The sequence below is a fragment of the Triplophysa rosa genome, linkage group LG5 (genome assembly GCF_024868665.1).
Source record: "Triplophysa rosa linkage group LG5, Trosa_1v2, whole genome shotgun sequence".
Classification (NCBI taxonomy): domain Eukaryota; kingdom Metazoa; phylum Chordata; class Actinopteri; order Cypriniformes; family Nemacheilidae; genus Triplophysa; species Triplophysa rosa.
Window position 1 is genome coordinate 5013697 of NC_079894.1, and position 14022 is coordinate 5027718.

At 38.4% G+C, this 14022-nt stretch overlaps 1 protein-coding gene across 2 annotated transcripts in view; it reads left to right on the forward strand.

Annotated features, from left to right (window-relative positions):
• Positions 1 to 14022, forward strand: part of b4galt2 (UDP-Gal:betaGlcNAc beta 1,4- galactosyltransferase, polypeptide 2) — a 110080-nt gene that overhangs the window by 79264 nt on the left and 16794 nt on the right. For both annotated transcript variants that reach the window (XR_008962986.1, XM_057334185.1), the window contains exons 4-5: positions 6279 to 6466; positions 11304 to 11426. Coding sequence is in view for 1 of the 2 variants with exons in the window: in XM_057334185.1 (XP_057190168.1) it covers positions 6279 to 6466; positions 11304 to 11426 (311 nt within the window). In the remaining variant the exon portion in view is untranslated. The remainder of the gene's footprint in view (positions 1 to 6278; positions 6467 to 11303; positions 11427 to 14022) is intronic.

The window sequence follows — 14022 nt, forward strand, 5'->3', positions numbered from 1 at the left end:
TTGCCAGATCGTTTTTGGGGGGATATTTGCCTTTGTTCACACAAGACAGAAGAGAGCAAACAGGACAACAGAGATGAGAGAGGTCGCAATCGAACCGGGTCTCCATGAGCCAACAGCTCATATACATATATGTCTGAAGCATGTGCACTAACCACTGTGCCAGTAAATTTGCTGTCTTTTCTATAATTTTACAGTTTTTGACCGTATTTTCAAGAATAAACAGTAAAAAATCCTGTAAAGAAACAAAAAATTTCTGGCTGCCGGGGCGCCAGAATTATTTGCCTGTAAAATTACATGCTTTTCCGGTTTTTCTGTAATTTTATGTTTTTTGACCATATTTAAAAAATACATGAAAAATCTGTTAAAAAAACCGTAAAATCACAGTTTTTTACATTATACGTGGAAAATCTGTAAAAATAACAGAAAAATTCTGTACATTTTTTTATAGTGTCCGCTAATGTGGCATCTATGCCACGTCGCGATGCGACACGACAAAAGACAATAAAACGCATTCCAACCCATTATAATTTAACATTTTGTCCACACTGGATCCGGCGCGGTCGTGTCCGGTGTAGACATGGTGTGAGGTCATGGGTTTAATCTCCATGGAATTAGTTCTTTAAAATGTACAGTATATGTAGAATGCACAGTCACAGTTTGGACGAAAGCGTCTTAAATGTAAATGGCGGAAACATTGTTTTTCTAGCCACCAGACATAGGATGAATTTTGGCCAATTCTGACCTTCACTGTTGCATTGGTTCAATCCAGAATGCCCTGTTCCTTCTGTTTATGCAAATGGATAACCTTCTCTAAAATCATTGATTGAGTGATTTGTTTATAATAGGTAACTCCAAATGACCTGCGGGCCCTATAATATGAAATGGATTTCAGGCAGGCAGACAACATGAGTGTGGCTTTGCTTATTCTAGTAGAGTTTACTCTAATAATCTGCTCCGAGGTTGATATAGGCCCAGTGATAATCCATATTTAAGTGGTGCGCTGATAGAATGGCAATAATTCACAAACTGGAAGGAATAACAATAACCCTGTTACAATTGTATGGATATTCTCTCTTTCTGGAGCGCTTATCTGAATCTGCCTGGGAGGGAGGAAAATAAATAGGAGATGACAAAGAGAAAGGAAAAAAGCAGGAAGGAAAGAATAGATGAAAACAAAGACTGAGAGAGAGAGATCCACGCTAATGAATCTATCTGATAGCGGTAGGGCCTATATGGTCCTCCTTTAATCAGCCTGCTTTCCATACTAATCCTTGTAATGTCAGGCTATTGATGAAATGGAGACAAACTCAAATTGAATTCTCAGAAATAGCCGGAGTCTGTCTATAAGCTGGCTTTCCTCTGCGCTTTGATTGCCACTCTTTCATTACTGTAAATCAGTTTGCCTGGCCAGACGCCAGCACTGCCTCATCCTTGTGCTCGCAGCCTCTCATACAGCAATTGATAAGACATAAACGCATGACTCCAGCAGCTTTTTAAATGAGCCTTGCTGATAGTACAGAAGCTGTCAGGTGACAGTGAGTAACAGTAATGAGGTAAATCAAAGCTAGTATAATAGCAGAACTTTCAGACGTCCGTCAGCTCTGTCCCGGAGCACTTGTTCGGCATTGAGAAACGTCAGGCGCTTGCTCCGAGCTTAATGCTTGAGTATTTTAGAAGCTGTATTTATATACAAAACATTTCGATAGTACAAAGCATTTCAAATGTGAGGAAAAGTCTTTTTTTCCAAAAACACAAGCATGAACTTACATAACCCCCTTAAATAGGCTACTTATACTTAAGACTTATTCTGTTAACCAGTCTCATGGTTGCACGCTTTTAGACACTTTCTTTACCAGTAACTTAGTTCATACTTATACTTACATAGTTCTACAGTCAAACCAAAAATTATACAGACACCTGATTAATATGTAATTATAATAACTTTGGATTTTTTTACTAGTGGGTGCAGGGCGCTGTAGTTCATTTATGTATGTGAGGATAGCAAAATCGAGTAAACTGTGACATATTATACCCAAAAATACTTTATACAGTCGACTACCAGTAAAACTGACAAAAATTTGGGACCAAATTATTCAGACACTTTGACCTGACTATGTTTTGCTGAAGTGTTTGTTTTTCTTTAATTGCTAATGCAAACTTTTTACACCACAGACTGAACAAAATGAAGCATTGCTTGGTAATCGGTTGCACTAAATTGGTATTATCTCAAGGTGTTCCTAACATGTGACAGCTATTCAACCATAAACATTACACACCTTTCTATCAGAGTTATCTGACATTATCAAGATGAAAATGTTCTGAAACACTTTAACTCTGTGTTCTTGTCATATTTGAGAAAATGAGAAATGTTGCGGTTGTCTAAATACATTTTGTTTTGATCTAATGCGAAACTAATGAATGAATTAATATTTTATTTCTACAATGAACAACTACAAAATCTGAAATCTTAATACAAGAGTTTTGCTTCATACAAGAGCAATGCTTTATTTTAAGTGTCCAAATTGGGGGAACCCCCCCAGAAGGCATTAGAGACCCCCATAAAAGGTAAAAAATATACTTTTTTTGTTGGGCAAATAGTGAATGCTCAGAAATGCCCACTTGGACTCAGAACACATTTTTTGGTGTTGCTCTCTTTCTTTGTAACGTATAATTAACACCTATTTGATAGGGCCGTTCTTACGTTCTTCTGTATATTTTCTCTATTCAAATCAGGTACTGGTGGGTGGAGTTTGTATAAATCTATAAATCTATTTGCACAGTCTAAATAGACACTCACACATATTTAGACTTGTTTTACATACTTTCTAATAAAAACTATTTTAAAATAAATTTTAAGATTTTTGGTCCCACTCAAAAAAAACTGTTTATTGTTTATGTTCTACAAGATGTATTTATTTTCTTTCACTCATGTTTGAGAAAACAAAGCTTCCTTTTCTCCATTCAATCCCTCTCTCTTTTGTCTCTTCACGGTGTACACACTATAACTGCTCTATAGCTCTCAGGTCTGGCATCGATAGTACGCTGGATGCTTTAGTCAGCCTGCTGGGGACTGATAATGCAGGTTTACACACACATGCACACACACCTGCACAAGAAAAAGCACAATGCAATCTCTCAGGATGAGCCCTGGTCCTAATCCGTCTCCATGGCAACATGCTCTGGTAGGACTACCCGTTTGGCCTTGAGTGCATCACTATAGGGATCCTGCCTTATGACCCAGAGCAAGCGAGGGATTGTGATTGGCTATCAATGTGATCATCAGATTAAAAAATAGGGCTAATTGCTTCTCAGAGGGCAAGTACTGAGCATCTGACATTGCAGTTATAAGCTTACATAAATTGACTCTGGCTGAGGGCCGATGACTCGCAGACCTCAGCCGAGCGCTTTAAGTCTGGGTTAGAGCCGGCGTACTGATGGATAGAGGAAGTTGGTTTTATTTACTGAGCATGAGCTGAGAATTATGTCCATCTGCCTCATTGACTACACTTAGGAACAACTGATGCATTTCGCTTTTGTTCAGTTTGTAATGAGTTATGTTTCCCTTACAATTCTATTAGCTTTAGATATACTCACATTTGCAAACAGCTGAAATTTAGCATTAGTCCACCATCACATTGACAGCTCTGAAAATAAAAAATAGTAACAATGCTGTGATTGACCAATCAGACTCGAGTATTCTAACCAGAATTATTATTGTTTTGTTTTCAGCTTTATTGTAGTTTATTTTGAATGAGCTTGTATGTATATTTTATTAATATTTTTAGTATAGTATGTTAATTTTGTTATGTGCTTTTGACATTTTATTGTTTTATTATTATTTTTATTTTGCAATAGGATTTTGTTAAATGCCTTTTCATTTTAATATTCTATCATATTCTATCATTTTTATTATTTATTATAGTATTATTTATTGTTTTTGTTTTACTATATATCTTTAATTTTATGTTGCTTTATAATATTAATTTTTTTAGCTATTTTTATGTGCCTTTCCCTTTTATTATAATTTTTATATTTTAATTTTATTATTACTTTTTAATTAAGTAATTATATTAATTGTATTTACTATTATTGTTTATTTTATTTCTTTATTTTTATATAGTACTATTTACTTTTTAGCCATTTTGTTTTTTTCATTCATTTTGTTGATGTTTAATTTTATTATTCCTTTATTTATTATTATTATTTTATTAAATTTTGTTTTTATGTTGCTATATAAGATACATTTATTTTTGTTTTTTGTTTAGTTTTCATTTATTTTCAGGTAATAATTTTAGTTCCCCAGTTTATTCCTGAGGCAACATTTCTAAGTTTCATTTATTTATTTTTATTTAATTTTCATTAAGTTTTTAAAATAAAACTTAAATATTTCATTTGATTTAAAACAACAGAAATGTTTTAATGGTTTTAGTTTTAGCAAACTATATAACCTTGTTCCATAAAGGCATGTATCATTGTGTGCATGACTTCCATCACAGTTAAGATTTATAGATTTATTTTGGCAGTGAAGTGCATAAAATGGGTTGATATAACACTCCCCAGATGAGTCATTGTCCTGTTGAGGTTAACGGTTTAGAACAGGTGCAAGTTGGCTAATGATAGGAGGGCACTACACCTGCTTCATAAATAATCTCCCTGCATGATGCGATGAAAGCATGCGAAACAAGCCAAGCACCTCACAGTTGAAACTTCAACTGCCTGCCTAGATTCTTTTTCTAAAAATAATTACACCTTTCCCCCCCAAACCATCTGTTTGTGATGTCCACATATTCCCTTTTTTGGGCGGATGGTTTCTTGGATGCAAGATGCTAAATCGTGAGTGCGTCCCTGTTGTAAATCTGCCATTTCTAGTGAGATGTGTGATAACCAGATCTACTGCTGCGTGTCGCATTGAGGCTGGGCTCACGGGGAATTCGTCTTATTAAACCAGTAAAAATGAGTCCAATAAGGTTTAATGAGCACACTGAAGAAAAAAGCCATTTGACTTCTTTTAAAATATTGTCTCATCTACCCACTCCGAGTCGTCCTCCATTTCTCTTTGTCTCCGTTATTGAAGTGTCTTCTCCTCTGGGCCTTTAAGAATTAAAGTTAGGCTAAATATTGATTGAAGCCAAGAGTCACTTAGTATTAATTTTGTTTTCCTTACTTTTGTCAGTGTCCTGAGACAAGACAGAAGAATTGACTCCTTGTTCAATCTTAGATATTTGCCTGAGAGGTGCTTATGTGTCGCATTCAATGCAGTAGTTCATCTGTTTGACGCTGCGGTTGTGCGGCGAATGCAAGACTTCAAAGCCTTGCGTAATGTGCATCATTTAATCATTTCGGTAATGCTTTGTAGTGCAGATTCACCGGTATGTGCTGAACCGGCAGTGGATTTGTGACAGGAGTTCGCACCTTTGGATGATTGAGCCAAATCTCAGGTATTACAGGATTACATGGGATTATTCTCACACTGGATTATTAGTTCAGAAACCACACAGTGTTTTGGAGTTACGTTTTGTCCTGTTCTGTGTAAATATAGGGTTTTACGGCACCAAATTAGGCATGTTTTTTTTGTGTGCCGGTTTACACAGTGGATTATGGGAGATATCAAAGTCCGTTTACGGCAGTCGTGCCACTCGGCGGCCATGTTTGCAATGCCTCTGGGCAGTTATTTACATCATAGCAAGTCTACAGTCTCTTTGAATGGTGGAAGGCAGATATTTCTAAAATCGCTGGCAAAAATCACAAATAAATAACATATTTCCGATCAATGATTAACCTAATATGGACTATACCATAACTTTGGTTTTCTAAATTTAAATTGTGTTAAAATCACCTTTTTCGAGGTCGCTTCAACTATTGCGCATGCGCAGAGGCTGGCAAGCGCCTCACAAGAGCCCCGCCCCAGAGAATCGTCAGTCTTTATCGAATGACGATTGGATCTTTTTACTGGAAGGCGGGGCTTTCTTCGCTAGAGCGGCCATATTGACCGTTGCATTCCCCGCCATTCATTGTAATGGCAGTGGCGCATCTTGTTAATATATATTATCTTTGGAGCTATGCACTTTAAAATGTCTAATGTGGTCTGGAGTGCCACAAATGACTTGATGAGCACAGTTGTGTTTCTTTGTTGGTATATTTGCTGTTGCAACAGGAAGTTTGTATTTTTTCGTATCAATTTTTCATTTGGACAGTTACAAACGTAGTCAAGTTTACACAGTTGAGTTCTAATGTCATTCCAGCAACTGATTTGTTGTTTTTTCTCTGTTGTGTTTCAGCTTGGGGAAGACACGTTTAACCGTGCCAAGCTTCTTAATGTCGGTTACACGGAGGTTCTGAAAGATGCAGAATACAACTGCTTTATTTTCAGCGATGTGGACCTGATTCCTATGGACGACCGGAACATCTACCACTGTTACGACCAGCCCCGCCATTTCGCTATTGCCATGGACAAATTCGGCTTCAGGTAACACATCAAATATTGATTGAATAGCAACTTGCATTGTATAATGGATGTATTATTTTATCTCACTTTCATAACCCTATTTCCTTTACGATACACAAATAATCAAAGTCACGGCTGAAAATGCAATAAAATAAAACCAAGGCCATGTTTTTATATGAATTTCATATCCTTGTTGAATTGTGGCTTTGTCAGAGTTTATTACAAATACGCGGGGCTGTGGGTTTTTTGTATTTACATACATATTAATAGATGCCATGTCTGTCTTTTTCTGTTCCTTTACAAAGAATAGAGTCAGTTAATCAAAGATTGAGGGCTGTCTGTCAAACCCTATGCTTCAGATCATGTCTGGAGCTTTAGAATGCAGCTGATTTATAAAATATAAAATATACATTTGCCCTAGCGGTCTAGGCGGACCTGCAGCCTTTGTATTCATTTTGTAGTTATTTAGCTGAGATAGACCGTTTCTCTTCAAACGTCACGCTGGGGATATTAAAGCACTCGTGAACACGTTTCACACAGAATGTTTTCTTGTTAAACTCACAATGAATTTTGTCCGTCTTCTGTCAGCAAGTATTGGCCTTTGCTCTGCAGTGTTTCATTTCCTGTCTGTGTGCGATGGGTCAAAGACGATCTCAACCTCTGTATCATCCATATGAAGAAATTCACCGGTCATGTCTGTCTGTATATGTAAGCAGTGTTCAGGATGTTACTAATTATGATGTACTTTTTATACATTGCAATGGGATTCATTTGCTAATTAGGATGTAAATTAACTAGGGCCATCTGTCGATTCAAATTGAATTCAGTTCCATTAAAAGTATGTGTAAACTTTGGGTTCAGTGACTATTTGTATGACAGTGAAATTGACCTGTCATACACAAAACTGTTCTGTATTTCTCTGCTAACAGTGAAACACATGGGAAATGCACACACAGAAATGCAAATCTGCATTACATTAATTATAAAAATAACTTCCTTTTCACATTATGGACATAATTGTACAGTACCTTTGTAGCAGTGGCGATCGGTGCCTCCTCTTCAGGGGAAGCAGGAATTCAAAATACGTGTTCAGCGCTTCACGTGAACCTATGTGCATCACGCATCATGTCAAAATACGTGCCTGCTGCAGACGCGTCGAAAGGGTTTATGATAAAAGAGACGCGTGTTCAGAAGACACTGCGTTAACACTTAACTCTGATTACACATGAGACTAAGCGAGTATCTAGCAAACGCGAGCGTCTCTTTTATTAAAAACCCTTCTGACGCGTCTGCAGCAGGCACGTGTTTTGACATGACGCGCCACACACATGACGGGCTAAATACATGTTTTGCCGAGCTTCGCATTACTGCTTCCCTGGAAGAGGAGTCACGGATCGCCACTGCTTTGTAGAAATGTTGTATTCACGTTAAGTTCTTAGATTTCTTTTCTGCATGATGTATGTCACAGTGCAAGTATTGGACTATATTGACTGTGTGAAGGCCAAAATTCTAAATTTCAAAGATCCAACCAATTCCCGATGGATGAAATCAAGTCCCACTCCACACTTATTTTTATTCTTGAAACCATTTACTTGGATATACGGCACGTCACAATATGCATGATGATTGCACCTGCACCTGTTCGACCATCCGCCGCCTCGGGGCTTCAATCCACCGGCTACGCCTCGTCTCTCCGCCTCTTCGGCTCTGTCCGGCTCCTCATTACCTTGGGCTCCACCTCCATCCTTAGAGCCGCGGTCTTCCGTGTCCACGCCTCGGTCGCCTGAGCCATCGGCTTCGCCTCAGCCCTTCGGTGTCGCCCAGGCTCTCCCCTGGACTCCTCCCTCGTCGGCTCAGTCTCCATCGCTCGTCCCCAGGGTGTCGTCCGTCATCTCTCCACCATGGCTCCTCCCTTCCTCGATGCCACCCTGGGGGCTTTTCCTGGCTGGTCTCTGGTCCATCGTCTGGCTACTCCTGCTCTGGACTCATCCCTGCCTTCTCCATCTTCACCACCCCAGCCCTATGGACTACCCCCTGCCACCTTCCCTTTGCCTACTCCTCGTCCACCTCCTGAGGTCATATCAAGTCAACAGTCATATCACCTTGAATGGTGGAAGGCATATATTTCTAAAATTGCTGGCAAAAATCACAACTAAATAGCATATTTCCGATCAATGATCAAACCTGAGACGGACTGTATTATAACTTCGGTTTGCTAAGCGTAAATTGCGCTAAAAATCACCTTTTTTGAGGTCGCTTCAGCTACTGCGCATGCGCACAGGCTGGCAAGCGCCTCGCAAGAGCCCCGTCCCAGTCTGTATCGATTGACGATTGGCGGGGCTGTCTTCGCTAGAGCGGCCATATTGAGCGTTGCATTCCTCTCCATTCCTTGTAATTGCAGTGGCGCATCTTGTTAATATATATTATCTTTGCCAATAGTTATTTACATCCTCGTATTTCACTGATAGCTGACATTATTATACTGTGCTCTTTTTTAGTCAAAGCCATATCTGTTTGTCAGTGTGATGCTAAACCCAGGATCGGTGCCTAACAAAACCACACTACCTGCTTAGTGCTGTAGCGAAATTTGAGCTGTTATTGAATTTCGTTTTATTTCTCTGTGGACGGACGGACAGTCAGTACATTGCTTAGGCTAAACAAATGCTACTGACCTTTTCTCGAGCGTCGGCAGCCTCCTATCGTCTGTGGGCTAATAATTCCATTTCCCTCTGTGAGTGAGTCACACTATGAGTTTGCCTCCGTTGTCCAAGGAGGCCTTAACATCGCAGTATTTAATAAGCGGAGCACCTTTAGAGAATTTCACGCTTTCGGAGCGTGGCTGCGCGAAGGAACTTCAGCCATACTGTTTCTGTGAAGACTGCTGCTGCAGCAGATGGTCTCATTAATTTTAGCTTGTTGTCTTTTAACGTGCCGTGTGTTTGTGGATGCGTATTTAAATGTGTGTGTGAGCGTGCAAAGGTTGTTGCTTCTACCTCTCCCTTATGTTGTGAATTTGTTTGCGTAGGTGGATGTGGTTGCTATTGATGGCAATACTAGAGTAGCCCAAGGCGCACCCCCAGCGTTAACCCATGATGCTCCTGCCAGTCCACAGCCCGGAGGGCCTTTTCAAAGAGAGGACTCAGAGACCATATTTTAAATCAGCATAAGTGGTCCCGGTGCTTTACAGTGCCTTTGAGTGCCTTCATTCTATAGAGATTTTGTTTCGGACACTTGATTGAAGGATAATCACTCGATGGGTTAAAGGTTAAATATATAACTTAGTACAGAGAGCCATCAGGGTCTTTAAATTTATCCTTTGGCCTAGAAGGGAGTATGTATATTTATATCAGCCTTTAATCCAGTCATCAGATATTCGTCAGATAAATCTGATTTGATGGAGCGCTCCTGCTCTCTGAGCTCTGTTCTTAAAAGCCCTTCGAAGCAAAGCCAGATTCAATGGTTTGTGGCACACTTAAGCTTTTACAGGGTGTCCTCAGTCTTGTGTAGCTCAACTGAGGGGCCTACGGGGTGGCGATGAGAAGAGAAGAGATGAAAGAAGATCGGAAATCATTTCAAAATGTAGGATCCCTGTGGGAGGATTGTATTGCTCTCTAGATTCGCTCATACAAGATGCAATTTTGTCAAATTCAAATACTTTCGTTGGCTGAATGAGGGGCTTTAGTTCAGAGAGGGTCTGCAGCACGGTTCCTTCAGTCTACAGTTTTTAAAATGAAGAAAATCAATGCAAATCTAAAGCTGTGTTCGGGATGGACAGTAAGAAGCCATATAGGCTAAAATGACTGACCATTTTGGGTAATACATTAGAAGTGTATTAGTGAAAATGGTAACACTTTGCAATGTTGTGTTTGTTAACATTAGTTAATACATTAGTTAACATGAACTAGCAATGGACAATACTTTATTAATCTTGCTTCATGTTAATTTCAGCATTTACTAATACATTTTTTCAATCAAAAGTTGTAAATGTTAACATTAGTTAATGTACCATGAACTAATATGAGCAATTGTATTGACATTAAAGGGCTAGTTCACCAAAAAATGGAAATGTTGTTGTCATTGTTTACTCATCCCTAAGTTGTTTTTATCCTGTATAAATTTCTTCGTTGTGTTGAACACAAATTAAGATATTTTGAAGACGGTTCAAAACTGTTCTGAGGCACCATTTACTATAGTTTTCTTTCCTACTAAAGTAGTCAATAGTGCCCCAGAACGGTTTGCTTACAAACATTCTTCCAAATATCTTTCTTTGTGTTCAACAGAACAACCCAACGTACACAAGTTTGGAACAACTTGAGGGACAGAATTTTAATTTTAGGGCAAACTATCCCTTTAACTAACATTAACAAACATTAACAAAGATTAAACGGATAATTCACCCAAAAAATGAAAACGATGTACAACTTTTACAACTTTACAACACAAAAGAAGATATTTTGAAAAATGTTGGTAACCGAACAACAGCAGTCCCCATTGACTTTCATTGGTTTTGTGTCCATACAATAGAAGTGAATGGGTACCACCATTGCTCGGTTACCAACATTCTTCAAAATATCTTCTTTTGTGTTTTCATACAGGTTTGAAATGACAAGAGAGGAGTAAATGATGACACTTTTCATTTTTGGGTGAACTATCTCTGAAAAACTACATTGTTCATCTTTAATTCAGGTTAATTACTGCACTTAGTAATGTTTACTTACTACTAATATAACCCTATTGTATAGTTACCGTGAAAATATTATTGATAACAGGGATGGTCTAATGCTTTAAGATTTATCCTCTGATGGTTGAAAATGTCAGTTAATTGAATGAGAATGACTAAGGTCTATTTTTATTTCAGGTTGCCGTATGCTGGCTACTTTGGAGGGGTGTCCGGCCTTAGCAAAAAACAGTTCCTTAAAATCAACGGCTTCCCTAATGAGTACTGGGGCTGGGGAGGTGAAGATGATGATATATACAACAGGTAAGACCACGATTATGGTTTACACTTGATCTCTAAGTGATTCATTGAACCGTCCTGGCCCATTCAATTTTTTTTATCACCCTGTCAAAATGAGGTTTCATGTCATATTAAAGGTTATGTTATGTGGTTGTCCACTTTTTTTCTTATAAGCTTTAATTTGTTGCTGTACGTGTTGCTTTAGACTGATTTCTGATGTCAAAACATATTGAGCACATTTCCCACCAACAGCAATTATCACACCAGCTGTTCAGACGGTTAATGAAATACAGCAGTATAATTCGAAGCAATTGGGCACCATAGCAGGGGATATTGAAAAGGGAAAAGACTTCAAGGGTTTCGTTTAAATGAAGTATTACTCTAAGCTTTTTCTTAAATTAAAGAGAATCCCAGGAATTAAAAAAGTAGATTAAAACGTAAATGTCACTTTGGCTGGTGGTTCTCGCCATCCTGGTTGTATTTAGATCAAAAATTTGTGATTGTGACGCTTGTGGCAAATGGAACTGTTAACGTTAAAGGTCCAGTGTTTAATTTTTTGAAGGATCTACTGACAGAAATGCAATATAATTTAAGCCTTCAGAGGTGTACAAAGACATTACACAATGAAGCGTTATGTTTTTATTACTTTAGAACGAGCTATTTCTATCTGCATACACCGCGGGTCTCCTAACTTGGAATTCACCATGTTGTTTCTACAGTAGCCCTAAACGGACAAACTGCTCCACAGAGTATGTTTCGTAAATACGTTATCTCTTTCGGCACAGAAGGCAGAAAAATTACGACATCTTTTACCCATTTCAGTTTTTACATTGTTATCTGTTTTCAGTGTTTAAATGCATTTTTCAGGATTTAGTTTTGTCATCTTAATAGACATGTTTTGAAATGTGCAATGCAGGCCTATAAAAAATCAAGAGTAAGCACGCATCATTAGAAAGTCACTTGTCCTTGTGCTGTTTCTGGGCATTCGTCTATCAAAAGCAACATCGTGATATGCAGCTGTTTACACATCCACATCATAGACAGAATCAGGCACAGAGATGAGGGCTGACCGTCTGATGTCTGTCTTTTATGATAATAAATAGCCACGTTTTCACTAGCAATCATTTTGTTTCCATCTTAGATGATGAGAGAGAGCAAAGCCTGCGATATATCAGGGCACGTACACGATAACACGAGTGACGCCACACAAATCAGCCACAGCAGACGTCCCCGAGTGTCAATCTTTTCAGATGTTTGGAGCGCTCTGACAGCAGATAGCTGAAAGTGGATGGTGTGATAAAACGCACTTCTTGTGTTATCTTTTTCATGCCCTCACCCTCTGCTTTTTTCTGACATGATTACACAGGCTATATAAATAAAAATAGACTTTATAGCTTGATATCCGAAAAAGCTTTGATGTTTTAAAGCAACAACATTTCCCCTGAGATCTATCCCTGCACAAAGCTATTTTTATTGGGAGCTTATGTAGATGAAGAGCAAGATGTTGTTTTGCAGGAGTTCATTTCAGGGCTTTAATTATTTTGTGTTCTTGCATGAACTTTTATTTATAAATTTCATTTATACAGCAATGATTATAAAGGGAAATGTTAGGCTTACTTTAAACGTGAAACTGAAACGGCCAGTTGGTGTCGGCCATTTTTTACTGAGTCAGTGAATCATTCAACCAATTCGTTCGAAACGACTGATTTAGTCAAGAACAAAGCGTCTTGATGAATGACTTACTGAATCAATATCTTGTCAGAGTCGTTCAAAACACAGATTCTTTTAAAAGAGAAACAATGCAAAAAAGGCAGATGTAGTGTTTAAATGAATGTTAATGCACATTACGTAGGTACTATGATACTGTTTTCAGAATAGAGCTTGGACATTTGCGTGTGTGCTGTTTTTACAGACAGGGCGGCGATAGAGTGCCATTCAGTACACTTACCTGTAGGGATGCACCGATACCAGTATTACCGATACCAGTATCGGTATCGGCCCGATACCAAGCTCATGTACTCGTACTCGTAATGACACACCGATACCGATATTGACACCGATACCAAGACCGATACCTCACGTGACATACATAGAGCCCAATGATTTCCGCAATGCGGAAAACACGGACAGAATCGAGGAATCCAGGCATTTCCTAACAAGAAATTAGCGCTGAACAGCTAACGTAACAGTTAATGAAATATTCAGATACTGTTTAAATATGTATTCTGCTTGTTTTGCGTTACCGTGTGTGAAAGAGTGGTGCGGTTGCGTGTAAAGTCCGGTTAACTTAAATAAAAGTCCGGTTAACTTAAACAAACGCTCTTTGCGGCGTCCCGTCAAAATAAAAGTCCGGTTGACTTAAACAAACGCTCTTTGCGGCGTCCCGTCAAAATAAAAGTCCGGTTGACTTGAACAAGTTATAATACACTCACATTTTACCACACCAACCCCCTTAATTTTTTTTATAATTTGACAACAGAGTATATTGTTTACTTTAGTAAACTGAAGTAAATGTGCTAGTAAAATTGTGCTACTTATCATAAAAAATAGAACTTGATTAAAAAATAGTACTTCAATATAAGTAGACCTAAAAACAAAAGAAAAAAAGAAAATGTACCAG